At 48.6% G+C, this 25,685-nt stretch overlaps 5 protein-coding genes across 12 annotated transcripts; 1 reads left to right on the top strand and 4 right to left on the bottom strand.

Annotated features, from left to right (window-relative positions):
* Positions 1–891: 891 nt before the first annotated feature.
* LOC115250195 (clusterin-associated protein 1 homolog) lies at positions 892–4,639 on the bottom strand. 6 transcript variants are annotated; one of them, XR_003888781.1, is made up of 6 exons: positions 4,263–4,639; positions 3,494–4,169; positions 1,447–1,625; positions 1,301–1,371; positions 1,131–1,205; positions 934–1,062 (listed from the first exon to the last, which is right to left on the bottom strand). XR_003888781.1 is itself a non-coding variant. In XM_029837760.1 (4 exons), the coding sequence occupies exons 1-4, from the start codon at positions 2,518–2,520 to the stop codon at positions 1,132–1,134; spliced, it is 297 nt and encodes a 98-aa protein (XP_029693620.1). In that variant the 5' UTR covers positions 2,521–4,639; the 3' UTR covers positions 1,072–1,131. The 6 variants fall into 6 exon arrangements, 1 of the variants encoding a protein (XP_029693620.1); XR_003888780.1 differs by having other exon boundaries at positions 892–1,023; positions 3,494–4,639; XR_003888782.1 differs by having other exon boundaries at positions 921–1,051; positions 3,494–4,639.
* LOC101069276 (voltage-dependent anion-selective channel protein 2) lies at positions 2,189–6,548 on the top strand. Of its 2 annotated transcripts, XM_029837759.1 has the most exons (10): positions 2,189–2,328; positions 3,162–3,232; positions 3,582–3,631; positions 3,917–3,919; positions 4,634–4,786; positions 4,875–4,927; positions 5,029–5,250; positions 5,323–5,473; positions 5,553–5,610; positions 5,687–6,546. In XM_029837759.1, the coding sequence occupies exons 2-10, from the start codon at positions 3,166–3,168 to the stop codon at positions 5,776–5,778; spliced, it is 849 nt and encodes a 282-aa protein (XP_029693619.1). In that variant the 5' UTR covers positions 2,189–2,328; positions 3,162–3,165; the 3' UTR covers positions 5,779–6,546. The 2 variants fall into 2 exon arrangements, with proteins under 2 accessions (XP_029693619.1, XP_011603062.1); XM_011604760.2 differs by lacking the exon at positions 3,917–3,919 and having other exon boundaries at positions 5,687–6,548.
* A 49-nt stretch (positions 6,549–6,597) lies between these two features.
* Positions 6,598–11,457, bottom strand: tor4aa (torsin family 4, member Aa). Its single transcript, XM_003965414.3, has 3 exons — positions 10,158–11,457; positions 8,449–8,889; positions 6,598–7,863 (listed from the first exon to the last, which is right to left on the bottom strand). The coding sequence occupies exons 2-3, from the start codon at positions 8,887–8,889 to the stop codon at positions 7,006–7,008; spliced, it is 1,299 nt and encodes a 432-aa protein (XP_003965463.3). The 5' UTR covers positions 10,158–11,457; the 3' UTR covers positions 6,598–7,005.
* A 155-nt stretch (positions 11,458–11,612) lies between these two features.
* brap (BRCA1 associated protein) lies at positions 11,613–17,383 on the bottom strand. Its single transcript, XM_003965413.3, has 13 exons — positions 16,887–17,383; positions 16,550–16,711; positions 16,214–16,409; positions 15,949–16,138; positions 15,701–15,814; positions 15,472–15,620; positions 15,143–15,218; positions 14,928–15,066; positions 14,253–14,362; positions 14,086–14,175; positions 13,898–14,001; positions 13,586–13,725; positions 11,613–12,325 (listed from the first exon to the last, which is right to left on the bottom strand). Exons 1-13 carry the CDS (start codon positions 16,963–16,965, stop codon positions 12,105–12,107), a joined length of 1,770 nt encoding a protein of 589 aa, XP_003965462.1. The 5' UTR covers positions 16,966–17,383; the 3' UTR covers positions 11,613–12,104.
* A 143-nt stretch (positions 17,384–17,526) lies between these two features.
* On the bottom strand, positions 17,527–25,487 carry naa25 (N-alpha-acetyltransferase 25, NatB auxiliary subunit). 2 transcript variants are annotated; one of them, XM_011604758.2, is made up of 24 exons: positions 25,363–25,487; positions 24,125–24,210; positions 23,563–23,701; positions 23,370–23,488; positions 23,219–23,293; positions 23,023–23,130; positions 22,768–22,846; positions 22,492–22,603; positions 22,321–22,410; positions 22,066–22,238; positions 21,871–21,983; positions 21,579–21,786; positions 21,403–21,492; positions 21,153–21,333; positions 20,957–21,056; positions 20,727–20,878; positions 20,525–20,650; positions 20,188–20,431; positions 19,994–20,117; positions 19,850–19,915; positions 19,682–19,779; positions 19,492–19,605; positions 19,273–19,416; positions 17,527–19,192 (listed from the first exon to the last, which is right to left on the bottom strand). In XM_011604758.2, the coding sequence occupies exons 1-24, from the start codon at positions 25,418–25,420 to the stop codon at positions 19,070–19,072; spliced, it is 2,922 nt and encodes a 973-aa protein (XP_011603060.1). In that variant the 5' UTR covers positions 25,421–25,487; the 3' UTR covers positions 17,527–19,069. The 2 variants fall into 2 exon arrangements, with proteins under 2 accessions (XP_011603060.1, XP_003965396.1); XM_003965347.3 differs by having other exon boundaries at positions 19,273–19,413.
* Between the last annotated feature and the right edge of the window lie 198 nt (positions 25,488–25,685).

Below are 25,685 nucleotides of genomic sequence, written 5' to 3'. Positions count from 1 at the left end.
TTATTTAAGGGGGACCGGAGAGATTCGCTGAAAGGCGTCCCGGGAGGCTTCTCATTGGACGGCTTGTCAACGTGGAAATTTCCGCCCACTGTGAGCGCCACGCATGGCCAGCAGAGGGCGCTGTTTGTTGCTGTGACTCAACCCGGAAACGACGAATTAAAGACAACCTAACCGGAAGTGCCTCGTTTCACAAGGCGCACAAAGTCGTTTCCTTTCGCTACAAGGTGGAATTTAAACGAATAGTTTGACAAGCAGCATTGGAAAATTGTGCCATTATTTTGCCATTATTTCAACTACATTTCTGACAATTAACCACCTTGATTTTTTTTGTAAATATCTATCATGGTAATACTTGTGAAAATGTTATAAGGTCTAGTTGAAAATGCACACATTCAATGATTTTATTGCATTTGTTTAAGTTCAAGTCAAAAGTTTTCTCATTTGCAAACATATACATTATAAGTACATTGTATGTACTTTATATAACGATTAATTTAATAATTCGGTGCTTGGCAGTGCTGTTCAAGCCGATATCTCATAGAGGACATACATCAGTTTCTAAAAGCAGTAAAATAAACTACATTTTAATTCAGTATTAAACATAAATACAACTTAGAGCAGCACGTTCTTTTAAATTTATTGAGGGACCAGGGTCTTTTCTGTGTTTGCATGCTCTCCCCATGTCTCAGTGAGTTCTCCGGGCACTCCAGCTTCCCCCACAGTCCAAAGACAAGCACTTGGGGGACAAGTGAACGTGAGTGTGAATGGTTGTTTGTCTTTCCTTGTAGGACCTGTGATGAGCTGGCAACTCACTCAGGATGAATCTCACCCGAAGGCAGCTGGGCTCCAGCCTAATCAAAAGTCATTATCACTCTCATCCTTCACAGAATGTCTCAGATCTGATTTCACGTAGAAGCCAGGGACCCTGGAAATTGGACCACACAGAGAGTCGTCATTCGGGTCCCTGCTCAGCTCGTCGTCCTCATCATCATCCTCGTCTTCATCGAACTTGCCGTCCTTACTCTGCAGCAGCAACATATATTCCTGAGGTCTACATAAACACTGTCCAATAATTAACAATTAGTTAAGCACAATTTTAAATAAACAACTCACAAAGCCACACAACGCACCTCAAAGCTCCCTTGTTCTAGGCGGTGAAACGCCTCCAGCTGTGCCTCCAGGTAGCAGAGGGTCCTGAACTTGTCCTTGAACATATTGCGTTGTTTCCACAAATTAGTCCTTAGATTTGGCACCAGATTAAATATTGTTGTGAAAATTCAAAGCGTGCACAGTAATGTACCTTCAAGTCCGCTTCTTTTCCTAGTGAATCACACAGAGACGTGACCTTGGAGCTGCTTTCAGATCTGAAGCCTGAAGCGAGAGTAGAATGAGACCTAATGGAAACTCTTCTATCATAAAAAGGTTTCGATGCATTACAACAGTTACCTGTGGGCGACGTGGAACTTGAACGTCACATTGTCCTCTTCTATCCGGTCCCCCAGCGCCATCTCAGTGGTCTTCATCGCGCTGTACAGCAGGGAGGTGACCTTCAGCATTTCCTTCACCGCGCAGCCATCAGCTTTGTACACATTCTTGGTGTTCAGCTCAATGTGAGCTTTATTCGCCTGCAAACACAACAGAAAAGTTAGTCCAAAGCAGATATTCAACAACAGACGCTGGATGAGGCGGCAGGTTATGGGCTACCACCGCCTTATCCAGCATCCCTCTAGTTTAACTCTCCATTTATAATGGTAACTTCCCCATCGTGCATGAGCCCCAAAATTGCTCAGGCTCCCAGCTCAGCCACGTGTTTGTGGTTTATTTTACCACTTCTTTTAGGGGTGCAACCTGTAGAAGTGCCAAAGTTTGTGATGGAATGGAGTTTTTCTTTCCTTTTTTTGACAGAATTAACATGAAAGTTGCCATTATGCTATTTTTGCATAAACATTATGGATCTCCAATGTTGATGGACAATCTTTACCTCCACCAAGTTGTGGCAGCTGGCGATTGTGTATTTGATGTGTGTGACAAGAGAGACTAGATTTATGATGTTTTATGTGAGACTTTGACACCTGATCTCCCCCCCCCCCCCAAAAAAAAAAACTCCGTAAAAGAAAAACGGCGCACATCACATCGCGTTAATTTCTTGCGTTTTTATTGCCTCTTTGTGCGCTTCCGACGACACTGCGCATGCGCGGTGTGTCTCCTTCAGCGTGCCCTGTTCACCCGTTAGAGTGCTAAGCTAAGCTAGCTGTCAATCCACTCAGCAGCATCACGCCAGGGGCACTCTAGGCTTCGCAGACTCCCCGTCAAAACACCTTTGCACTGGTAAGGAGGATAAACGGCACTGATTCGTTTCAAGGAACGTGTCGGCGTCGCCTCAACAGGTTTATATTTTAAGTTAGCATCTGAGCGATGCAGCTAACGGTTGGTCCATTATGTAATGATGTTTAGCCTTGTAATGCACACTTTAATCCTTCGGTGTTAGGAGTTTACGTTTGATAGCGTAGAGTCTGGCATTTGTGATGTTCGCAGCAAATTTAGCAACTTTACCAGCTGCCTTCCAAGTTGGTTTATGGGACCTGCATGGGATGCAGGGAGGATTTAATGGGCATGGACTAACGGTTCCGGCCGTCCAGTAGTATCCTGCTAGTTAGCTTAGCTAGCTGTCAAACCCCCCACACCTCTTTAAGTGGCCCATCTGGTCCTTTGTCTCACGCACATAGCGGCCATTATTTGGATATACATTTGAATTTATCTCAGTCCATTCTTCAAATACATGGAAAATCTCACACTAATTAATGGTAATTTAAAACAAAGGATTGGTGTTAAGAACCTGTTTTCTGTTGCTTGGCATTTGTATATGTATTTGTGATCCTGCAAGATAAACTTAAAATTAATATTTTGAGGGTGCACATCTCGGTAACCTTTGCCACTAGATGATCATACACCTTCTGGATCAGTGCAAGAAGGGACACAGGACAGACAAAAACACTGCTTTCCACTACTGCTGTGCATATTTCAGTCTTTCTACTGGCAACCCATAATGGTCTTAAATGTGAAGTGTCCAAATCATTCCAGCCCTGTGTTATTTAAATTGCCAATGGATTTGACCTGTTACATTTGAGTGATTGACACTGATCCTATTTTATCATCTCCAGCACGATGGCCGTCCCTCCTTCCTACTCAGACCTGGGCAAAGCTGCCAAGGACATCTTCAGCAAGGGCTATGGTGAGTCTTCAGTAAAATTTGAAAGCACCCAGAAAGGCACGCCTCAGTCTTCAGGACTAAATCATCGCTGCAGGATGCAACAGCTGCTGCATTCTGCAGGATGGCCTGTAGGGGGCAGTCGTGGCCACAGCAAACCAGTGGTGCGAATTAAAAATACGAGGAGAAGGAGAAGCTGTGATCAAATATTAACCCTGCAGGCTGAAATATTGCAAAATATCCAATTCAATTCTCCTGGTATTGATGTGTGAAGGTGGGACTCACACAAACGTCCAAGCACGTGTCCCCTGATGATGAATCTGCATCTGTTATCTTGCTCCCGCTTCCACTCTGTCTCTTTCCACACCAACAGGCTTTGGGCTTGTAAAACTGGACCTAAAGACCAAATCAGAAACCGGAGTGGTGAGCACCTGCTATTTTCCTTAGTAATACCCCCGTGTTGTCATCCCCTGGATGCTCTCTGTCCTTTCCACCCCTCTGCTCCTGCTACATTAAAGCAGCTGGGGAAGGGGGGGGGGGGTTCTAATCTGATCTGAGCTGCAGACGTGCTGGACTGAACCCGTCCTCTCTCTCTCTCTCAGAGAAACGTGACAAGTCTGTATTTGTTTTGTGGCCTGTGTGTCTCTATAACCGCTGCTCTGTCTCCATGCTGCTGCCCTTTGTACCGGACGGCTTGTGCTCGTGTAGATGGTAAGAGAGGTGTCAGAGCTGCCCGTCCACATCTGGACCACCACAGCATCAGCTTGTCCCGTCTTCCTTTGATTCGCCGCTTTACTTTCCTCCTCATCCGCGTGTGGTCGTGCGTTCTAACCCGCATTTCTATTTCTGCTTGTGTTAAACGCTTCAGAAGCTGATCTCCACAGCCCAGACTTCTTTTTCTGACATGTTTTTGAACCTCTGCCTCTTTCGTCAGCCTGTCACTGACTCTCCGCTCGCTGCCCTGATGCAACAAGTGGAAACAGAAAGATCAGATTAGCTCTGGATTGACCACATTTATGATCAGTTTTCTAGATAAAAGGGCAGAAGTGCTCACAGGCAGACGTTTCCTGGAGAGAACTGCATTTATCATCATTTTATTCTCGATATTAAACTGCAGTTAACGTCAGTTTAGGTCTCAGCGTTGTTGCTATGGTGACAGTTTCTGCAAGCAAACATTCATGGCTTCATGTCTGGTCATATTTACATCATCGTGTCCTAATGTTCATTTTTGTTTTCTGTTTTTCTGTCTTTTTTCTGTTTTGCTTTGTTATTTAAGTTATTGTTGCCTTCTGCTCATCTTAAAGACGCTGTCACACCCGACCGGTTCTTAGTTTCTGGTTTTCACAGGTGTGAAAGCGCTTTAAGCTGCCGTCCACCTGCGGGGGCGTCGCAGACCTTCATTTATGTCTGGTTTTGTCCCGGCAGGAGTTCAACACATCTGGCTCCAGCAACATAGACACGGGGAAGGCTGCTGGAAACCTGGAGACCAAGTACAAGATGAAGGAGCTGGGCCTGAGCTTCAGCCAGAAGTGGAACACTGATAACACCCTGGCTACCGAGGTCACCGTGGAGGACCAGGTCCGTGTGTTACACCTGCAGAATCCACACCGCTGCCCTGATGTGGATGGTTCAAACACATTTGCTTTAATATTCTGCTTGTTTACAGCTGACTCAAGGACTGAAAGTCGCTTTAGATACCTCTTTTGTACCAAACACAGGGTGAGATCACCTTTATCTGAGTCTCTCATCGTTAATAATTAGCCGCGACTTCCTTCTCCAAGCTAGCGAGTGAAACATTTAACCGATTTTTTTTTTTCCAGGAAGAAAAGTGGGAAACTGAAGACGGGCTACAAGCGCGACTACATGAACCTGGGCTGCGATGTCGACTTCGAGGGCCCCATCATCCTCGCCGCCGCCGTGCTGGGCTACGAGGGCTGGTTGGCCGGATACCAGATGGCCTTCGACACTGCCAAGTCCAAGCTGACCCAGAACAACTTTGCGCTGGGTTACAGGGCCGGCGACTTCCAGCTGCACACCAACGTGTGAGTTTACGTCACATCTGCGTCGCTGACCGCCAGAACCAGTCAAAACCCTGACGAAACGTCTCCCCTCAGGAACGACGGCACAGAGTTCGGCGGCTCCATCTACCAGAAGGTGAACGAGGAGCTGGAGACGGCGGTGACTCTGGCCTGGACCGCCGGCAGCAACAACACTCGCTTCGGCATCGCCGCTAAATACAAGCTGGATAAAGACGCTTCTCTATCCGTGAGTCACAGGTCAGGCGTCTGCGTGGTCTCGCTGTAACCGTGTGTGAGCACGTGTCCTGTCATTCCCCCCCCCCCAGGCCAAAGTGAACAACGCCAGCCTGATCGGCGTCGGGTACACCCAGAGTCTGCGGCCAGGTAGGCTGTGGCAGCCTTGAGGGGAGGTCGGATGTTGTAATCACCTTACACAACTCAAACAATGCTCTCTTCTCAGGCATCAAGGTCACTCTCTCGGCTTTGATCGATGGGAAGAACTTCAACGCCGGCGGACACAAAGTGGGCATGGGCTTCGAGCTGGAGGCATAAAGACCAGCGCGGTCCAGCCCCGCGGCCCCACGCTCCTCCGTCCTCCTCCTCACACACTGTCCGCCACCGTCGCCGTCTTCCCCCCCCACCAGTGTTTGACAGCAACGTCTGCGCCTCAGCATCACCTCTGAGAGGAGTTCGGAGGCTGCTGACAGCAAATAGTTGTGAATTGTTGCGTTTTTGTTTTTTTTTAAATTATTCTGGAAGTGTTCTATTTATTTCCCCGTAGCCGTTGAAGGAAGTAGCCCGTGGTGTAAATGTGTAGGTCATTGATGCTTCAGCTGCATGGAAGAATGAAGGCGTGGACGCAGGCCTCCAGGCTCGCGCTCGCTTCTGTTCTGGAGTTTTGCGGTCGTTTTTTTTTTTTGTTTGTTTGTTTGTTTTTCATCCGATTCGATGTTTTCTGCCGCCACATTTTTACATGAGAGTTGTGAGAATGCTGCTGGGAAGGAAGCGTTGGTTGCCTCTGGTTTGGGTAGGTGGGACCAACGTTAGAGGATCTTCTCATGTCGTCCATAGCGAGCTCGCATTTCTGCAACGCTCTTTTCGTCTAGCAGGCGACACCGGACCGTCGGCCGGCCTCAGGGCTGGTTCACCTCCGAGCGACTCCGGGTGAAGCGTTAGATAAGATCCTCTGTTCCGCTCAACCGCCCTCCTTATTTAGGCATTGGAAGCAAAGGCTTGGGTTCGTTTCTCATTCGTCTCGACTGTCCTGCTTCATTTCTCCCCCCATGTCAGTGAAGGGAATTCAATAAAAAAAAGCACCAACATGTGACAGATTGTGAAATTCTTTCAGGCCAAATGTGAAGGACAAAGGAATTTGAAGGGTTGGTGATGTTTTAATGTCTAATTTGAGGACACTGGTCTCATTAAGATAAAAGGATGGGAACAGTAAATGAACCAGATCAGATCATTACCACATTCATGACAACGAGCAAAAATGTTTTTTCTCCAGTCATCAAACTTCAACAGAGCCTTAAGTGTGACGTTTCTGATAGAACGTGTGTCCTAGTATTAAATGCAGGTTAAAAAAGTCACATTCGAGCTACCCAACAATGAATATTTGAGACGACGGCGGCACTTTTCTGTCCTCAGGGTGTCTTTGGTGCAGCTGAACAGAAGCTGTGGTTTTTCTTGAACAAAGTTTGTTTGCGTAGCCACGTCTCGTGTCTCAAGTGTGGTTTCTTCACGCTTTCGGGGTTGTGAAATCATTTCCTGCCGCGGATTTCACAGCAGGTTGACCTTAGCCACCACCTGCTTGCAGCCTGTCTGGGAATATTGCCGCCCGCCCACCTTGGGGTAGTACTCCAGCTCCCCCGCAAGGCGCTCCATGTTGGTACGGTCCGGGTAGAACCCCTCTTGAGTCATTTCGTCCCGGAAGCAGTCCATAATGTGAGCCTTCTCTAAAAGGCCCAGAGGCAGGATTTCAGCCTCCGTCCACAGGACGTGACGCTTCACCAGGGTGTCGGTTAACACCGGTGTCAGCGTTTTTGCTTGGTAACCATGGCGACCAGATGCTGAGTGCGCCATGGAAACGCTCGAGGCGTTGTGCAGCATGTATTTGATGACATGTTCCTGGCCCAGGTTGCTCAACAGCAGGTAGATGGCGTTCTGGTACTCGTTGGAGTCCCGGGAGGCCACGGCTTCCCACAGCATGTCCAGGATCTCCCCGTGCATGTGCTCCATCTCATCGAAGACCAAGAGCGGGATCTTCTCCTCCTCCTCAGCCTGCCTCACCATCTCCGAGATGACGGCCGAGAGGTTGTGGGCGCAGCGCGGCACGTGCGCCTCCTGAGGGCAGTGGTGGAGGACGTAGTACTGCAGCACCATGGCCTCCCCCGTCACCGAGCGAAAGTGTCTGGCCAGGAGGCGCCCCAGGTGGCTCTTCCCCACGCCGCTGGGGCCGTGAAGGGACACCACCAGGGGCTTGCTGTGGGCATATGTGGACAGGTAGTCCCTCAGGTGGGACAGCAGACCGTCCACAGCTTCTTGCTGCCCAAACACCTCTCTCATCAACGTCTTCTCCAGCCCCTCCAGGTCGTACTTGAGGACGTGGTCGTCCAGGTTCTCTATGGCGTTGTACACCTGGAAGGAAGAGGGAGCAAAGGTCAACACAACCTGTAAACCAATGCTATAAAAACATGAATATTAAAGAGCTGGTTTCATCATTTGATAACAGAAATTCATTAAAATGAATAAATTAGCCTTTTCGTGGCTAATGACGTTAGCTCTGCAGTGTCACCAGGATTCAAATGAATCCAGGAGTTTAAATGATTCTCTAAATTTAATCTAAACTTTCTAACGGCTGATCTTGACCATGATGTTGATGTTGAGGCCTGGGGGAAATATAGTTCTATTTTTAGGCCAAAGAGCGGCTGCAGGACGTGCACCTTTGTATTTAGACTCTGAAGGGGAGTAACAGTTCGCTCTCAACAGTCGGTCAAAACAACCAAACAAACAAACAAGGTAAATTATTCTCCTGGACACCCACGCATGTTGAAACAAACACTTGAGTCCAAATATTTAAAGCGCTTTTTATTTTACTGACGCCAGCCACCAGGGGGCAGTGAAGTCCCCTGCCTGGTTTAAAAGCTTTCTCTACACGGTGGATCATGGTTGCCAAGACGCCACTCACATCACGTTAACCCCCCTTTTTTATATTTAATGTACCTGCATGAAGACGATAGCGAGCAGCAGGTACAGGCTATACTTGGCCAGGCTGTACTCCTGCCTCGGGGGGGCCCTGCGCCCCCTTCTGTTGGGATACAGCACGCGCCTCCTCCTGCTCCTCTTCCTCTTTAGATGGAGGGAAGAGGAGTTGGAGCGCTGCAGAGTGGAGCTGAGCCCATCGAAGGTGAAGATTTTCGGGCTGCTCTGCACCGGCGCTCCCACCAGGGCCCCGGGTGGGCCCAGCACCAGGCCCAGCTCCTGGCGCCGCTTCTTCAGGGCCTGGTACTTCTGTTTGATGCGGATGACGGCGCACAGAGTCGAGGAGATGCTGGGACCTGGAGTGGTGGTCTGTTCCTTATCGATCTCTCCTTCACTCTGGATCTCTCCATCCATCTCTCCCTCCGTTTGAGACGCCGAGGTGCTGCTGTCCTGGTCGTTCATCTGTGGGGACAGAACGGGGGAGAGCTTCCTAAGCATCGGGACCTCAGCCGATTGAAGAGAAACTTTAGCATCTTCAGAGCATTGCGGCTCTCTTAAATATTTATTATAAGGCAAAAGTCTCAAGAGAGGCTGAAATTTGGCGGCTTATGACGTCACAGGTTGCAGAGACATTAGAAATGTTGTTTAATCCTCCAAAAACCTTATTAATGCATAAACAAGTTTATCTGTTTGGAGCAACATGCTAGCGGAGGGGGACCCACATCAGTATTTACAGTTATTTCCTGCTGAGTGAACAAAGAGACAGTGATTGTTTTAAAAACAGGGCTGTTCTAATAACAGTTATAAAAATACATTATTAAAATCTGAAAAACTGGATCTTTGACAGGTGCAATAATGCTATTACGTCATTACACGCTACAAATCAATGGCATTTATTCTCAAGATTCTGATTAGAAAACAGCCAAATGTCTCTGTGCTCCTATTTCCTGACCCCAGTGACACCAGCGCTTCTGCTGAAACTCTCTCAGCCGTTGCTAAACCTCACCAGCTTCTTACGTGTTCAGATAACATCAACTTTGCGACTGCTGGGCGACGCCGACCCAAGAAGAATGTGGACCACATGAGGGCTGGCGTTCGAGTTTATTCCCTCTGACTGACAGAAGCAGCAGAAACGTAAAATACCAGCAGCTTTTGGGGGATTTCTCATCACTGGTGACACCTTTTGTTCTTTATTTGTGGATTCCTTTGAGCAGAATATTCAAATGAAGAGCTAAAGACTGAGAATGTCCCTGCTGCAGGAGGAAGTTCAGGAAAAAGCTGCTCACCGCTCCACCTGTTAAACAGTGACCTGCTGCTTAGGTGATCCAAAAACAGGTGTTTCTGTTTTTCTTTTTTTTTAAAATGTGGGCTCAGGTTTAAATCCACTGAAGCAGAGAAAATCTGATCTCGGTTATATCAGCAGAGAAGAATTCAGGCAAACCGTGAAAGATCCCTCCAGAAGTGGATCAGTGCTCTTACACACACAAGCCTGAAAGATCTGGCTGCATACCACACATTTTACAGCTGCTCGGCACCTCCGTGAGGAGAAAACACGGACAGAAACCTCTCTAGAATCAGCCTGCAAAAACTGTGTCAGAGCCACAGATCAGTGTTGTTGAAAGGCTTTTAAATACACAAATCAGACACACACACACGCACACACACACACAGTTTGGTGTGCAGGGTGAGGCTGGGGACCTCAGGTGGGAGTAGGAGAATCAAATTCTTACCTCTGTGTGGCTCAAGTGTGTCAGAAGATGAGAACTTTGGGTTTTATTCCATAACTCTGGGAGGAGAGGCAGCAGAGAGCAGCAGCAGCAGCAGCAGGCAGCTCAACCCAGGAAGAAGCTGCCTGTCTGGCCTGCCCGCTCTGCAGGCTCCGCCCCTTTCAGGAGCTCAAGTCAAGTCATGCCAGTTTTCACTCCAAAGCACTTTTGATACAAATCAACAGAAGCTCCAAGTGTGACAAACATTTTAACCGTCAGAAGCCTGAGAGGAGGGAAGACGTGCTCAGGTCATGAGGTCGCTGATTCCAGCCAGCAGGTCCATGGGGACAAAAGCACCTGGGAGTAAATAATAATAATAATAATAATAAAATACGCCTGGGAGCTGATTTTGGGTACAGCGGCGCCACCGTCTGATGATCCGAGGCGTCTGACTGGTGTACAAGTTGAGCAATTCTATGTTCTATGGAGGGAGCCAGTCAAGTGTGGTGGCGGTGCCAAGTGGGGGCACATGCAGATTTAAAAAGTACGGGACCCAGAACGGAGCCTTGTGCTCCTCCAGAGAAACCTCTGAATTCATCAGTTATGAAACCGACTTTGATGAACCCGTTTGGTGCTACATTAGCTTTGATACAGCAACAAAACATTGCCAGTATCAGGCTAGCAACCCGGGAGAGCATTGGAGAGGTTGAGGTTCTGTCGTCCGTTTCCACTTTGGTGCTACCAGAACATCAACGTGTCATTCGGACCCGTGTTTGCTCCGCAGCTATTCATAGAAAAGCAACAGTGCAAACAGTTTGCATGCTCATTTACGTTTAAAAAAATATTTACAGCCAAGTTTTGCATCGTTAAACGAGACCCAGAGATATGATCCATATTTGCCCCCCCCCCCCTGTTTAAAGAATGGCGTGAAGAACCGTGCAGAGGGCAAGTGTGTGTTGTCAGTGTCCCGCCCGGGTGTAAAACTGGACAGCGCGAGGACGAGACCTCGAGTGTGTACACAGTTTACTTCCAGCAAGCTGCTGGGAGTAAACTGTTAATGTGACGGAGGGAAGGAGAGATCAGTCACCCCCCCGGACAGGCGGGGGCGGCGTCCTGCCAGACCAGTGTTTTTATTTCAGGATGGTTCCAAAGAGCTGAGCTCTGCATTAACAGGAGGGGTTCCAGCCTCAGAGAGCATCGAAGCAGCCAGCAACATGATGCTTTCATCCACAACTTTAAAAAATTAAAGTCCTCAGAGGACATTTGTTGCCTGTTAGAGCTGAGCATCATGGGAAATCCTCAGTGCTCTTAAGGCCTGTGGGAGCATTCTGCACATTTAAGCCCCTAAACTAGCTCTCACGAAACAAAGATGCACGCGGACATCCCATCATCCTCTCCCCGGGGTCCTGTCTGGAAGGTCAAAGGTCACCCCTCTTTGAAATGAATTAAAAAGACTGAAAAGAATCAAGATCAGGTTGATTATCATCATTCCTTTGGGTTGGTTTTAATTCGGTGGACCTGTCAGGGTGACGCACCTGTAGGACACAGCAAGCTCAACTTTAAAGGGTGAAAACACTGAAGCGCGTCCCAAACGTGAACACAACAACACAGGTTTTCTTTCTCTTTGCTCTGAGAGTTTCTAACTGAACGGCCCATTAAAGGATCATTTCAGCATCAACAGGCGTCAGTGAGAAGAACGACTAGAACGGAAACAAACTGAGATTTTCAAAAGCAGAAGATCACGGTTGGACAAATGCACTTCTTTAGAAAGCACCAACGCTTGTCGTCCCCACTCTTCTTCATGGGGAGCTACATTGAGTTAAAGTAGGGAATTATGCAGCTAATCATTAACCGCCTCCTCCCCGTCAACAACCAGATAAGCTTCACCACTTCCTCTCCACCATGATCCAGGAAAACATCTGGTCGGAGAAGCAGCAGTTTTTCTGTCACGTTCCAGTCAGACTCGTGCGTCTACTTCCTCTTCCTGCCCCGGCCCCTCCGGCCTCGCCCGGAGGAGGGCTCGGCCCCGGCGCCGCTCTCCGCGGGGCCGGCCCCGATGTTGATCTGCCCCTCTTGGATCTCGCTGCGGGCCTCCGGCAGCAGGTGCTCGATCTGCTGCTGCGTTTCCAGGTGGAACATCATGTCCCTGAGCTGCTGCTGCAGCTCTTCTATCGCCACGTCCTTCAGATCACCTGCAGGGGAAAAAGGAGCTTGTTTAGGACCTGTTTAGGATGGGGAACCAGCGACCGACTTCAGTGTCAGGTGACGCATTGGTTGCCTCAGCGCTCAAGCGTAGCGACCTGACTAGCTAGCACTAGTCAGCTAGCACAGTTCAGAGCCGTCACATGACACCAAACTAATATTGTTGGACCCACATGCTGTAAAAACAGACGTTTGGCTGCTTCCCAGTTTCAGAATTCCTCTGTTTGCACGTCCATCCTTCCTGAAACCCCGAGACTTTCTAGCTGCTGACAAGACCGGCTGGGTTCACCGATGGACAATAATCATCCTTGGCTACCATAAAAATACCACATGATGTTACACAACGCACAGCCACAGCTGGAGGAAAATAAACATCTGGACCGAATGGAGCGGAGCGGCTTACACTGATGAAACCCTGAATAAAAGCGTTCCTGAACGTGGGAGTCGTTGAGGACTCGGGGACAACGCCCAACACGTGGGGAAAAACCAAAAAAGAGGCCGAATTTGGATTTGGAACGTTCTTGGGTCCAAACACTTCTGCGTTGTGTATAATGGGCAAACATCAAAGCCCCTCTGGGATCCTGCGAACGGTTTAGCGCTCGTTCCCTTTCCTAAACATCAACAGGAAACTGGTGGCAGTTAGAGCCGCTGGTTCCACTCCTGAAGGAAGGATCCACCTTTTAAATCCCTCAACAAATGACAATCAGAGCGTAAACACAGGTGGTACCGAGGGCGTTTGTTTAGGTCCGCCTCTGAGCTCAGGGGAAAAGTCCTGCGGCTGCTGACGAGTCATAAATCACACGGGAAATAATAGCCGAGACATTTGTAATCCGACTGGTGGGGAATGATGATCGGAACCGGTGCTGACACGTATCAACTCTTTTCCATTCCTGTGTCATTTCTGCTAATTATTTGTCCGTCTCAGCCTCAGGCAACTGATCACCACATGTGCGGAACGGTATCTATGCTAAAGAGGACCGATCCCGCTCCAGGTAACAAAGGCCCATCAGTTCTGGGATCACTATTCGGAATATGAAGCAGCCAAAGGTTTCTCATCCGCCCTGCTCGTCAGGATTCCTGAGCTGAACAGACAAGCTGTCGGGCACAGAGCTGACTTTGTTACAAGCAGCTCATCTGTTTGGCTACAACGAGACTTTCTTTTTTTATGGTTCAAGTCCCAGAAACACGGCAGCACCTTCGATTTCCATGTGAACCGGCTGAGATGTGAGTGAGGTTTTCTGGAACCTCACCGTTCTCTTTGCCTTTGCGCTCCTCCTCTGTCAGCTGGGTCTGCAGTTGAGTCTGGTTGGCTCTCAGGCAGCGGTTCATCTCCTGCTCCTCCTTCAGCTCTTGGCCGAGCTTCGCCACGCGGGTGCCCAGCTGGGCGCACCTAAACATGCCAGAACAGAGGAGCTGAACCTCCACAAGCAGCTCAAATGCTTTGATTTTCCTGGCTGTGGTTGTTCTCTAGGGAGCAGCGGGTGTGATAGTATCAGGAGAAGCACGTTGCTCGTGTCATCGTGGAACACGGCGACAGGGTTGGCGGGTGGCGCGTCACCTACTTTTTCTCCAGGCTCTGTTTGTCTTTGCTTATTTCTGAGACGCGCTGCTCCAGGTTGTCGCAGCGCTCCAGGGTCTCCTTAAATTTAGCCTTCATGTTGTTCACCTGCAGGGACAAAGTGAGCAGAAAAACACAGGTTGAGTGTTGTGACAGCAGAGCAACAGAATAAACGCCTGCGTTGCTTCCCACCTCCTCGGCCACCTCCTTCTCCAGGTGAGCGATCTTATTCTCCCAGTAAATCCTTTGAGACTCCAGCTGACTTGTCAGCAGGTACGAGTACTGGGGGCACGGATAATTGTTCAGGTCATTCCTGTGTTGGGCAAAGCAATAAAGCTCCAAGCTGAGGAAGCGTTTACCTCTAGTTGAAGGCCATCGATCTTCTCGGCATCACAGGTGTCCCCCTCACATTCATACTGCACGATCTTCCCGTCCGTCTTACTGGCCACCAGCCGATGCACGTAGTTATCTAGTTGCACAAAGAGCGACAACACAAGTGTGTGTGTGTTTTTTCAAGGTCAATTAATCTACAGCTCAATCACAGATGGAGAGTCGGTAGTTCGATCAGGTTCAAGAGACACTGGCAGTGAAAAAAAGTAAAAATTAAATATTTGACAGATGCCAAAACAGAGATGCTGGCAGAAGCTGCTAAAAAACACAGACTTAAAACTCCAAAAACAAATGATGGGATTTCTTTAAAACTTGAAAAATAACAACACAATTATTTAGGCAAACATTCAGGACAAAAGAAGTGTATTTCTGTCTTTTGGGACAGTTTTGAAAACACAACGCGAGGTGTTTAATTTAGACGTTGGTGCCCTCTGGGGGTCAAACTGCACCACTGCAGCTCTAATAGCCAAAATAATTTTTTAAACCATCTTTCTTCAGCAATACCCTGAAGTAATAAATTGTTTTAAGTCTCTCTCACACACACACACACACACACACACACACACACACACACACACACACACACACACACACACACACACACACACACACACACACACACACACACACACGTAGGTACATACCTCCAGCATAATCCCAGACGCGGTGGTTTGTGAGCTGCATTGCATACGTATGTTGCGTTTCCTCAAAGTGTTTGTAGGCGTGTCGGCTGACATAACGGCCACAGCCGATGTGGCCACAGATCAGACAAATCCACAGATTCTAGATGGATTAACACAATGAGTACTGTGGCACCTAAGGGTTAACTCTCACAAAAGGCCAGGCCGCCATGAATTACCTCTTGCACTCCACATTCAAAGCATTTGTTCTCTTCCACTGGTTCTGGGGTTTGACAGTATCTGCACACGGGGCACCTGAAAACACATGACACACTCGTGTATTGTCCCGTGCTACAGCTCAGTGAAAGAGGAGAATACATGTTCAGAGAGAAAAAAACAAATACGTGATTAAACCCAGAAATACCTAGTGCACTCTGGTGACACAGAACGATCACCAACAATGTCCCTTCATTTATATGCTGATCTTTCATTTAACCCTCTGCCGATAAATAGCTGCGTTTTTTCCAGCGGAAATTACACCGACGGATATGAAGCTCGCGCAACTCACGATGTGTCTTCCCACCACTGGAGACACTGGCTGTGAAAGCTGTGGTTGCAGAGAGTGGTGAGGACGCCATTCACCGATTCGTCCATCCTCTCCAGGCACACGGTGCACTTTGGCAGCTCGGTCAGGTCCATCACCGGCAGACTGGCTCCCTGAGGACGCGGAAGAAAGCAGACAGAGGAGATCAGAGACAGGAAGACACACGGGCCTCGGGATATAAACCCAACCGTACCTCCTCTGATTTTATGACCTCTGCTCTCTCTACATAGACCAGTTGGCAGACTGCATCCTCTATAGAGTTGAACTGGCGGCCATTACAAGCTGTGTAAAAGCTGTCGGCGTCTGCCTGCACACATACAGAAGCCACATTAAGACACTTGAATTAGAAATATGAACCAAAAAAATGATCAAACAATCTGTTCATGCCAAACTTTTGCATTCAAATATAGATACTTAAGTTAATTCCAGAGGAAAACCCACTTGTCTGCAGAACTTTATCAAAACCATGTACTGGTTTGGGGTGGAGTCTCGTATTATCTTCATGTGCTCCATCACGTCACTAAAGGGTGCCATGAGCTTCATGAGGTCGTGGCTGGTCATGGTGGCGGGGACGGTCAGGATGCACACCATAGCGCTGCGTCTCACATCTTCAGTCAGCGACGTCATTTTGCTGCAAAGAAACTCCGAACATGCATAACCCGGGCACACCAACACCGCGGCAAATATGAACTCGGTCGAGACTGACTTGGTCTTATACAGGTGCATGACACCGTGGACGATCTCCACCGAGGGGTTCCCGCTGAAAAAAGAGATGTGGTCCGGCAGCTGCTTGGAGGGGGAGTCGGGGGCAGAGCTCGCTGCTTCGCTGTTCTCTTCAGCCCCTTCGGTCTTGATGCTCTTCTGTTCCGAGGAGGTGCTGGCGCCCGTCCCTCCTCCTTTATCTGGTTGAAACGCAGTGTTCGAAACGGACAAAAGCTGAAGACATTTATGGACTCTGTTGCCAGAAGGTCGACAGATACTGGTGCCAAGATACTGATTATGAGCCTTGGCTGACAGTTGAAGAGAGGCTGCACACGCTCACCTGGGCTGGGCTCAAATGTCTCTATGACCATGTCCCCCATGGCTCTCCTGCCAATGTGCTGGTGCAGGACAGCTGCTCTTTCTAGATCACTCTTTCCACTCAAAGTGTGTTTGGCAACACCCAGGGCTTTCTCCTGCAGCTCTTCATCAGACATGCCTTCAACTGAACATGACAAACACACAATGTCCGGCTGAGGACAAGCTGGACCAGAGTATCTCTACGGGACGTCACACATAGTCAAGTGGTGGAAAACCACATCATGATTCCAGGGTGTCGGTGCTTTTTAGAGTATTGACATTAGCTTCTCGGCCCGAACACAAATGTAACAACAACTCACTTGCTGAGTACTGGAATCCTTGTGGAGATGGAGACTGGTCAGCTAATTCCACACGGATAACGACCAACGACACACTCATGTGTTAAAAAAGAAACGACTTTATTTAACCACAAAATAAAACCCAGTGGAGAAAGCTAGCGAAACCAAAACCCCGAGCAAGCTAAGAAGCTGGTGGCTACGTACAAACCGATAGCAGTCAAACCATAATCAGTTCTTTCCAATAAAGCATCATCACTACATTAACTACATGATCAAATTTCAATAATAAACGCAAAAATCACGCAACTTGTGCGAGTTGTTTACAGTGTCAAACCCAGCTCTGTCCGGAATCTTCTTCTACGGTTACGTAAAAAAACAGAGGTTCACTGGTGACGTGTCGCTGCCACCTAGAGGAATTACTGGCACACTGCACCCAGTGTTGCAGATTTTAATTGAACGAACCTGTACAGCTGCTTTTATTTAAAAAATGGGAATGTCATTGTACAACAAACAGAAATTTCACCCTATCTGGAGATTAAAATTTCACACAAGAATGCAAGTTTTTTTTTTTCTGCAGTGACAATTCATTTTCAACAGATGAAACGATGCACAGCACCACTGTATCTTATATCATTATGATTGAGACAGTGCACGGCTAAAGTCAAGTTTACTTTTTATTTTAAAAAAGCGTCAACATTCCAGTGTTTCTGTTTTCCATTTTCTAACAAAAGCGGGTGCTTGGATGACACTTTAGATTGTCAGCCAGATTTCTGAACCTCAACACATTGGATCACATTTTTCATTCAAATGCAGTCAAACAGCCGGGCTTAACTATTCCAAAAGAAAAAAAAAAAGTTTTATTATTGTGATTGTATACGAGAGTAACACGAAAACAAAGACACACCATTTACTCATATTCCTCTCAAGACAAAACAAACCGCAGATGAATTGAAACTGCCCACAAGTGCACCTCTGTATTTTATGTAAACCTTCACTGTTTGCATTAAAATTCTGCATATTTAGCTCAGACTGAGGATACGCTGAAGCTCACAAGGCTCATGTGAGTTAACTGGGAATTTAGGGAAAAAAAACAACACACACACACACACACAGAAATGTCACACTGTAGCTGCTTTAAAACACAAATGTCTTTCCACTCTCCACTTTTATTATTTACAATTAGGTCCAATGTGAAACACACCTGTCCAGACCACATTTTCTTATGAACACACGTTTCTGTAGAACATCTGCCTATAGAACCACACGCGGGTCAGTAATGAAGAGCCTCACGGTGTTCCGCTTTGGTTTGAAGTAGAACAAAGAAAAACTTCCTTTTTAAATAAATCCACTCGAGGTTTTTGCTGCGAATCTTCAGTTATTTGCATGTGGTTTAAAGTCCAATATAGTCCAATTATCCCCCATAATAAATACTACAAGAACCATCCCTACTAATATTGCTCAAAAACAATTTTGAACTCCCTGTTCTGTATAATACTGCAACTACAGCTGTGGCTTCACTTTCACTTCCAAAGCAACACACAAGAGACACAAATCCAACTATGAGTTAGCAAAGAAAAGCTTAAGAAAATAGCTCTTGAATAGAAACCATCCTCCTGCAGGGAGCCGGCGTCTATAATTCCACCGAGTGCATCACTTCCAAACCGCTGGAGGAACATATAGAAAAGCTTTCCTCCTTAGTGTCAACAGTCTTTGTGCACGTGGGTGAGATTCTCCTCAGTCAACAGAAAGAGAAAATAGAACCGACAAAAGAATAGTGGTTTATTGTGTCAATGTGGTAGTTGCTCTTCGCTATGTACAATAATTTATAAGCTAAGCTCCTCTAAAACAGCCTGATCTTTCTCTCTCTCCCCCTGAATTTGCTGTACTTTTATTGAATTTCTTTTAAAAAGGACTGCATCCTTTTCAGTTTTAGTGATGTTTGCCATATAAACTTTTGAGTTTACTTACAAGCGTGTGTGCTCTAAGAGTTGCAAAAGTCCAGAGGTGTGTGTCAAAAAGGAAATAAAAAATAAAAAATAAAAAAAGGAAAAAGAATCTCCAGTCTGAGCTCACAGAGAGATCTGCATGATTCCGAGCGGCTGCTCGGGTGTGTTGAGGTTTTCCTCTGACTTGACGTGGAGCTGGTGGGCTGACAGACGGTGGCCTGGCTGGGATGTCTGTTTTTGGGGCGAGTGCGATGGCGTTCAGATCTTGAGGTTTTTTATTGTTTCGGCTCTTCTCTTCAGCAGATCTCCCACCTCCTGTAACGAGTGCAGGTAACTGCTCTGCACCTTGTCCATAGCAGCCTTCATGAATGAAGCTTCCTCCTGAAAAGATCAAAGCAAATCTCAGGGTGGCGCTTTCGGAAGAAAATTCTGCTAAATTGAAGAGAGGCTCCAGAACCAACCAAAGGATGTCCTTCCAAGTGTAAACTAGAGAGTTTAAGAGCCATCATGCCAGTTTCCTGCCCTTTTATGTGCAACAGAGCCTGAGAAATCAGGTCCTGCAAGTTCCCCGTCAGCTCCTGGAACCCACAGATCACCAACGGCTGCTGGAGAGATGGAGCGGAGGGTTACCATGACAACAGAACGGATCTTATCAGTCGGGGAGCGGTTTAAAAGTGTACCACGTCAGTGCTCGTCTCCTTTCTCTTCTTCTTCTTTTTCTTCTGCAGACTCGTCTTGAGCGGCCGGAGGATCTTGGTGCATTGGCTCGCCATCCACAAAACTATACACACCGTCTGGAGAGAACACACACATCATGACATCGTCATAGAACTATCTCATTATGACCGTCGGGAAGCCGGAGTGTCTCACCTCGACAAAGAAGATCAGGTTTTCTAATAAGGAGGGCTGGGTTTTTAACTTGCCGTCTTTCATTTCCAATAAATCTCCTCGACACGTGTTGAGTATTTCTGTGGACAGGAAGCGGCAGCGTGAAGCACGTTGGAGACAGGAAACGGATCACTCACGTCGCTGGCTCACCTTGAAGCTGAACTACTAATGATTTGAAGCCATTACAGATCTGGGTCTGAAGTTCTGAGGACTCGTCTGCAGAAGATGGAAAAGACAAATCGGTCCGGACATTCAAACGCCGCCCAGCTGCTGATGGGTCGTCGGCTTTCTTACCGAGCCCGAGCAGCTCCAGCTCCTGCAGGTGGACGCACAGCTGGAGGGCGGCGGCCTGGCACTGACAGCTCCCGGTGGACAGAGCGGGGGCCAAGCGCGTGGAGGGCGGTCCCAGGAATGGATACTGCAACACCAACACATGTTGTGAGTCCTCCTCCCCCACTCGGACCCCCCCCCCCCACACACACACATACCCGTATATGTTTCTCGACGAGCTGCGATGCCGTCTGTAACGTCTGGTTGAGCTGCGACAGGAGGCTGCTGAGGACCGACGCCTTGTCTCCGACCCCGTTCTCGTTGGCCGTCTCGGCGTTCTGCGGCGCGCACGTGTGCCCCAGCGACGCCATGGAAGCGACGAGGCGAAGCGTGAGGGAGCGTATCCTCAGCCAGACGGTCTCCTCTTCCAGAGAAAGGCGCCGGTGCTCCTCTGCTAACCGCCTGTGAACGCGGAAGAACGACACGTAAACAGATGCAGCAAAGCACAACCGGGGGGAGGGGTGGGGGGCAAATCTACTGTAAATAACCTATGACCTCTCTTTAGGATCCCAGCTGGTGAAGACAGTCAGGTCTCTGTTGTCCCTTATGCTGTCCCAGGGGATGTCGTCCTCCTCTGCGCACAGAGACATGGCCTTCACGCTCTCCTCCAGACTCAACATGCTGCAAAACAACGGCAAAATAAAATAAATGGACACCGGAGCAGCGGACAGAGCCAACCTTGGAGTATCCCCCTCACATGTCAGCTTCCAGGAACAGATCCAGGAGCATCCTCTCAGTCCGGACCTGGGCAAAGTGCAGCGAATGGTTCAGTCTGTTTCTGAGCGCAATGAACTCTGGGATTTTCTCAAAGGCTCCGTACTTGTAAGCCTGGATGATATACTCTGAGGTCTGACGGGAGGAAGAGACAGATAAATCTGTTATGACCGGTTCTGACTGCTGCCTCTGGAAGAGATGCTGCTGACGTACATCTTTCTGGTTAGAGTGGAAAAACCTGAGGGAGAAGTTGCAGGACTGGGAGGCTGCAGCGAAGTGACCCAAAGACTCAGCGTAACGCGTCAGCAGGAAGCTGCGGTTAGAGAAGAAAACACCCGTCTATCCTCTGGAACTGCTCAACTGGAATTCAAGGATGTTTAAATGGCGTGGAACCGCAGCTCTGACTGACCCGATGGTGTCGTGCTGGACGTGTTTGGCGTCCAGGTTGTAATAAAGATCCACGACGGGCTCGAAGGCTCCCAGGTGACAGTAGAGGAGCAGCAGCAGCAGTTTGAACTGAGCGTTGGAGGCACTGCGAGACAGACCGTCCTGGAGGACGCCTAGCGCCTGCCACACCGCGTCCTCGTCCCCTGCAACACAGAGAGCGCTAGCGCTAGAGATGCTGCGGGACAGAGGGACACGTCCCGAGGGACACTCACCCGTGTCTCTCCATAAATCGATGTATACGTGAGCTGCCATGAGACAATACATATCGGAGAACTGCAGCTCCGTCTTCAGGGCGTTGCTCCCTGTTGGACACACGAGCGGACAGAGACGAGTCAGGATACAGACGTCTATCGACTCCCGAGTCGTCCCGTCCGCGGCCGGCTCTTACCAAACTTTAGCCCGTGGCGGTAGTGAGCTCTGAGCTCCGCGATGAGACGCAGCTTCCCCTCGGGGTTGAGAGCGTGGTGCAGCCCGAGGGCCCGGCTCAGCTGGCACACACACAAGTGCCTCTGCAGCGCTCCGGTGTCCTCAGGAAAGGCGAAGCCCTCCTCCCCCTGCTCCCCCAGCGGCACCGCTTCGCTCAGACGGTTGATGAACTAGGAGGAGGAGGAGCCGAGGTGAACGCAAAGGTTCCGGTGCTAAAGGCTGGGATCTGCAAAGGTGACGTACTCTGACTTTACCTGCACGTGCTGCTCGGGGGCCAGCAGGTGGAGGTACAGGATTAGGTCGGTGATGCAGCACGGCTTCTCTCCAAACTTCCCAAAAAACTGCACCATTAGTTCGAAAGGTTCACCTGTGTGGAACACAACAGCCAGGAGGGAACTTTAAATCAAGGAAGGGACAAAAAGGGGAGGGGTTTAGAATTCCAGCGGTACCGAGCAGGCTCTCCTCGGGACAGCCTCGTTCTCGCAGCCTGTGCAGCAGCTCCAGTCGAGCTAAATACGGCCCTCGGAGCGAGCGGGACTCTTTGCCTTCCTCCTCTTTGATCCTCTCCTCCACAAACCTCACAACTTCAGCCACGGTGTGATGAACGGAGCCTTCAGAGCAGCTGCACACGCAACACCACACAAATCGCAATTCAGAAGTCAATTGTTTATCTTTTGGGGGGAAGAAATACAACAAATACTCACTGGTCGCCCTCTGCTGGCGGAGCCCAGGACTGATCCACGAGGTGGAAGAGGGAGTCGAAATAGGAGGGGTAGAACTGCCAGTCATCAGGACTGGAATGATAAACACACGCATGTAAACGGCCTGTTTCTCTGCAGGTGTGTGTGTGTGTGTGTGAGGGGAGCTGCACTGACTTCTTGAGCAGCAGCTTGTGGGCCAGGGCGTTACATTCAGGCCACCGCTGGAGTCTCTGGTACAGCCTCATACACTTGGTTTCCCTGCTCTGAAGCTCACTCGTCAGCTTCTCTGTGGAACAAACACACAAAAACCTCGTTATCAATATTATACCTCATTTATTAAACCTTTGGGATAGACTGGTTAAGTCCTGGTTGGGATAAAATGATCCTTATTTGGTGAACGATCCCTTTCATGTAATCCCTTAGGATTATATTTCCAGAGAGTGTTAATACCCCCGAGTGGACCCCTGATCACACTGAGAGCCTCTTCACACTTTCCCAAACGTTCCAGGATCATAAAGTAGAGCTGCACCTACAGACACACACAGAAAACAACAATTATGGGCGTGCTAATCAGACAGAAAGTGCTGACTCAGCCCAAATGTCCACCTGACTCCTGCAACTATCTACAACTGTCCACCGTTTGGTCCACTTTAAACAGACCCGAGTTTGTGTGGAGGGACACAAACAGCCCGCGGCCACACTCACCTCTGCTTCGGCCTCAATCTTCTCCTCCTTGACCATTTTCTCCACCATGCGCTCGGCCAGAGGCAGGAACATGGTCTGGGCCAGCTTCTCATCGTCTGCCGAGACGGCCTACACGTTCAAGACGGGAAAAAGAAGCACGGCTGTTGGCGACGGGAGAGCGAGGCGCTGGCAGCCACGCGCACGCGTGTGAACGTACCTGCATCACCAAACTCATGACGGACCAGAAATAGTACGGATTCTTGGGCACGATTTTATACAACGCCATCCCAGCCTGGAAGGGAACATCCTTGAGTCTGAGTGTGTCTCTACATCCAGACGGGAGCCGTTTGCTGGACTCTGTTTCTCACCTGCTGCATCTTCTTGTACTCCCCCACCCGGGCGTAAGCCATGAAGAGGTGGGAGTGGTACTCCTCGCTGAGGGGGACCTTCTTCACCGCGGCCTCGTACAGCTTCGCCACCAACTCCGCTGTGGATGACAGGAAAAGTGCCGAAGGTCTCTCTGCAGCGCTCCCCCTCCCCCGTGCGTGCGCGTGTACTCACGACGGTGCATCTCTCTGTACAGAATAGTGAGGGCCTGGAGAGAGTTGTCGTCGGTGGGCTCTAGAACGGACACTTCCTGAGCCAAAGAGAAAGCTTCATCCTGTTTCCCCGTGCGTTGAAGGCCGATCGCCTTTAGGACCTGGAAGAAGAGAAAGAGCAGAATGAATGAGAGTCCAGTCCTCATTGAGACGTCCTGGACAGAAAATGTCCAAGCATCTATGCCAGAGCCTCTTTTTAGAACCAGAGGACCGACGAGGCGCTGCACGTCCACAGATGGCGTCTTGTTATTCTAAAGCAGAGCCAGAGAACAACGTGCCGTTGTCCAGTTGGAGAGTCGAGTCCTGTCAATAGATCCTGTGATAAAAACCATCCGACTGCAATCTGATCGCGAAACAACGTCCAACGTTTCATAAAGCAACAGACACAGAAAGGTCCAACGCTAAGAATGGGTCACTTTTGGCTACCGAGGGTCTGGAAGAGATGGAGCAACGTTCCTCTAAAGCACGACGTCCCGTGCACTTACACCACACGGGGATTGAAAACACACTCCGCAGTCACCCACCTTCGCACAGTGCAGGTCCTTATGTTTCTTCAGAAGTTTATCCGCTTGTTGTATTGCCATTTTATTGTTGCCATTATCAAGGTAATCTGGGGGAGGCAAAAGGAAGCTGTTATTTGATCAATAACGTCATAACCGAGTTAAAAATAAAACACTTTAAGATGTGGCATCAAGTAATCCTCACAAATACTTGTCTTTCTAAGACACCTCAGCTCAGCTGGCTGCCAAAATGAACTGCTAATGTCAGAACCATTGTCTCAAAGCAGGCGGTCATTAAGAGCTCAAATGGACAAAAGCTAAAGGCACGTCTCATAAACAAGCCGAAAGCTCCGAACCAATGAAGGTCAAAAGGTATCTACATTGTTTTATGGTCTTTTAAATGGTGATTTTAAAGTTTTATTTTATTTTAAAAAGGATCCATGCTGATGACATGTGACAGATGACCAAAGTCACTTGTTCTTGAAGCTAACTCAAGTTGCAGCGCGATTATGAAGCAAAAGCTGAATATGCATGGCGGTTAAGTGGTCAAACACATCTATATTCATATTGAAGCAGTATCACACAAAGAATGCTCAAGTTTGTCCCATATGTAGTTCGTGACAGATCTGTGTTAGCAAGCTAACAAGCTAACTCATAAGTGCAAAGGAGCTAGCTTGAAGCATTGTCCTTACACTATTATTAACCTAACGCTAACTGGAATATGTATTTATAACATAAATTAACGTCAAGGTGCAAGCGATCGGTGCTGCGCAGAGACAACCGACCAAACGTAAATGCCTGACAACCTGTAGCCAGTCGCGGTTATTATACAGAAACTTTTCTTTTTAACTTGCATGCAATATCAGCATGTCTGCTGGCTAGCTGACACATTAGCATGCTAACTAACTGTCAAACCGCGAACGTTAGCAAAGGATAAATCCCTTTGAGCCTGTATATATATCCGGAGCATTCATTCTCAAAACGCCGCCAAGAAGGAGATCACGCTTAAGAGTATGACACCCAGTTTGCCCCAGAGACCAGTAAAAGCCGTGCCCTACACCGGCTCGGTGGCAGACCGGTTAAGGTGCACTGTCATTGGGCGCTGCAGGCAGCAGACACCGTGGTTGGACACCGCGGGGCCGCATCGCTGCCCCCCGGCCGCAGCACCCTCTTATTCCAAAAAACGGACCAGCAGACGTCCTATCGGCGTCCCTCCAACACGCAGCCATGCATAAAGGTGGAGCTGGTGAATGGGCCCATACCGTAAATAGGTCTGAGTCTCCTGTCGTTGGGGTCCTGCACATGGCCTCTCGCCGCCATGGTGCTTTACCTGCTGGGACTGTGTGCGCATGCGCGCTGGCGGGCGCCTTTAGGAGCGACTAAAAGATGCTTTTATTGTTGAACGATCAACAATAACAGCAGAAAAAAGCTCAGCGGTGCACGAAACGAGCCGACAACCACACCTTCTTTTACAAGCTCCTTGGAAAAACTCCCAAAGGATCCAAAGAATGGCAGTTTTTTTTTTTTTAAATAGTTCAGGAAAATACGCTTACTTCCGCCGACATGTGACTTTTTTTTTTAAATA

The sequence above is a fragment of the Takifugu rubripes genome, chromosome 6, assembly GCF_901000725.2.
Source record: "Takifugu rubripes chromosome 6, fTakRub1.2, whole genome shotgun sequence".
NCBI classification, from domain to species: Eukaryota; Metazoa; Chordata; class Actinopteri; order Tetraodontiformes; family Tetraodontidae; genus Takifugu; species Takifugu rubripes.
The sequence above is the reverse complement of the archived record's forward strand: the minus strand, read 5'-3'. Positions and strand labels throughout refer to the sequence as shown.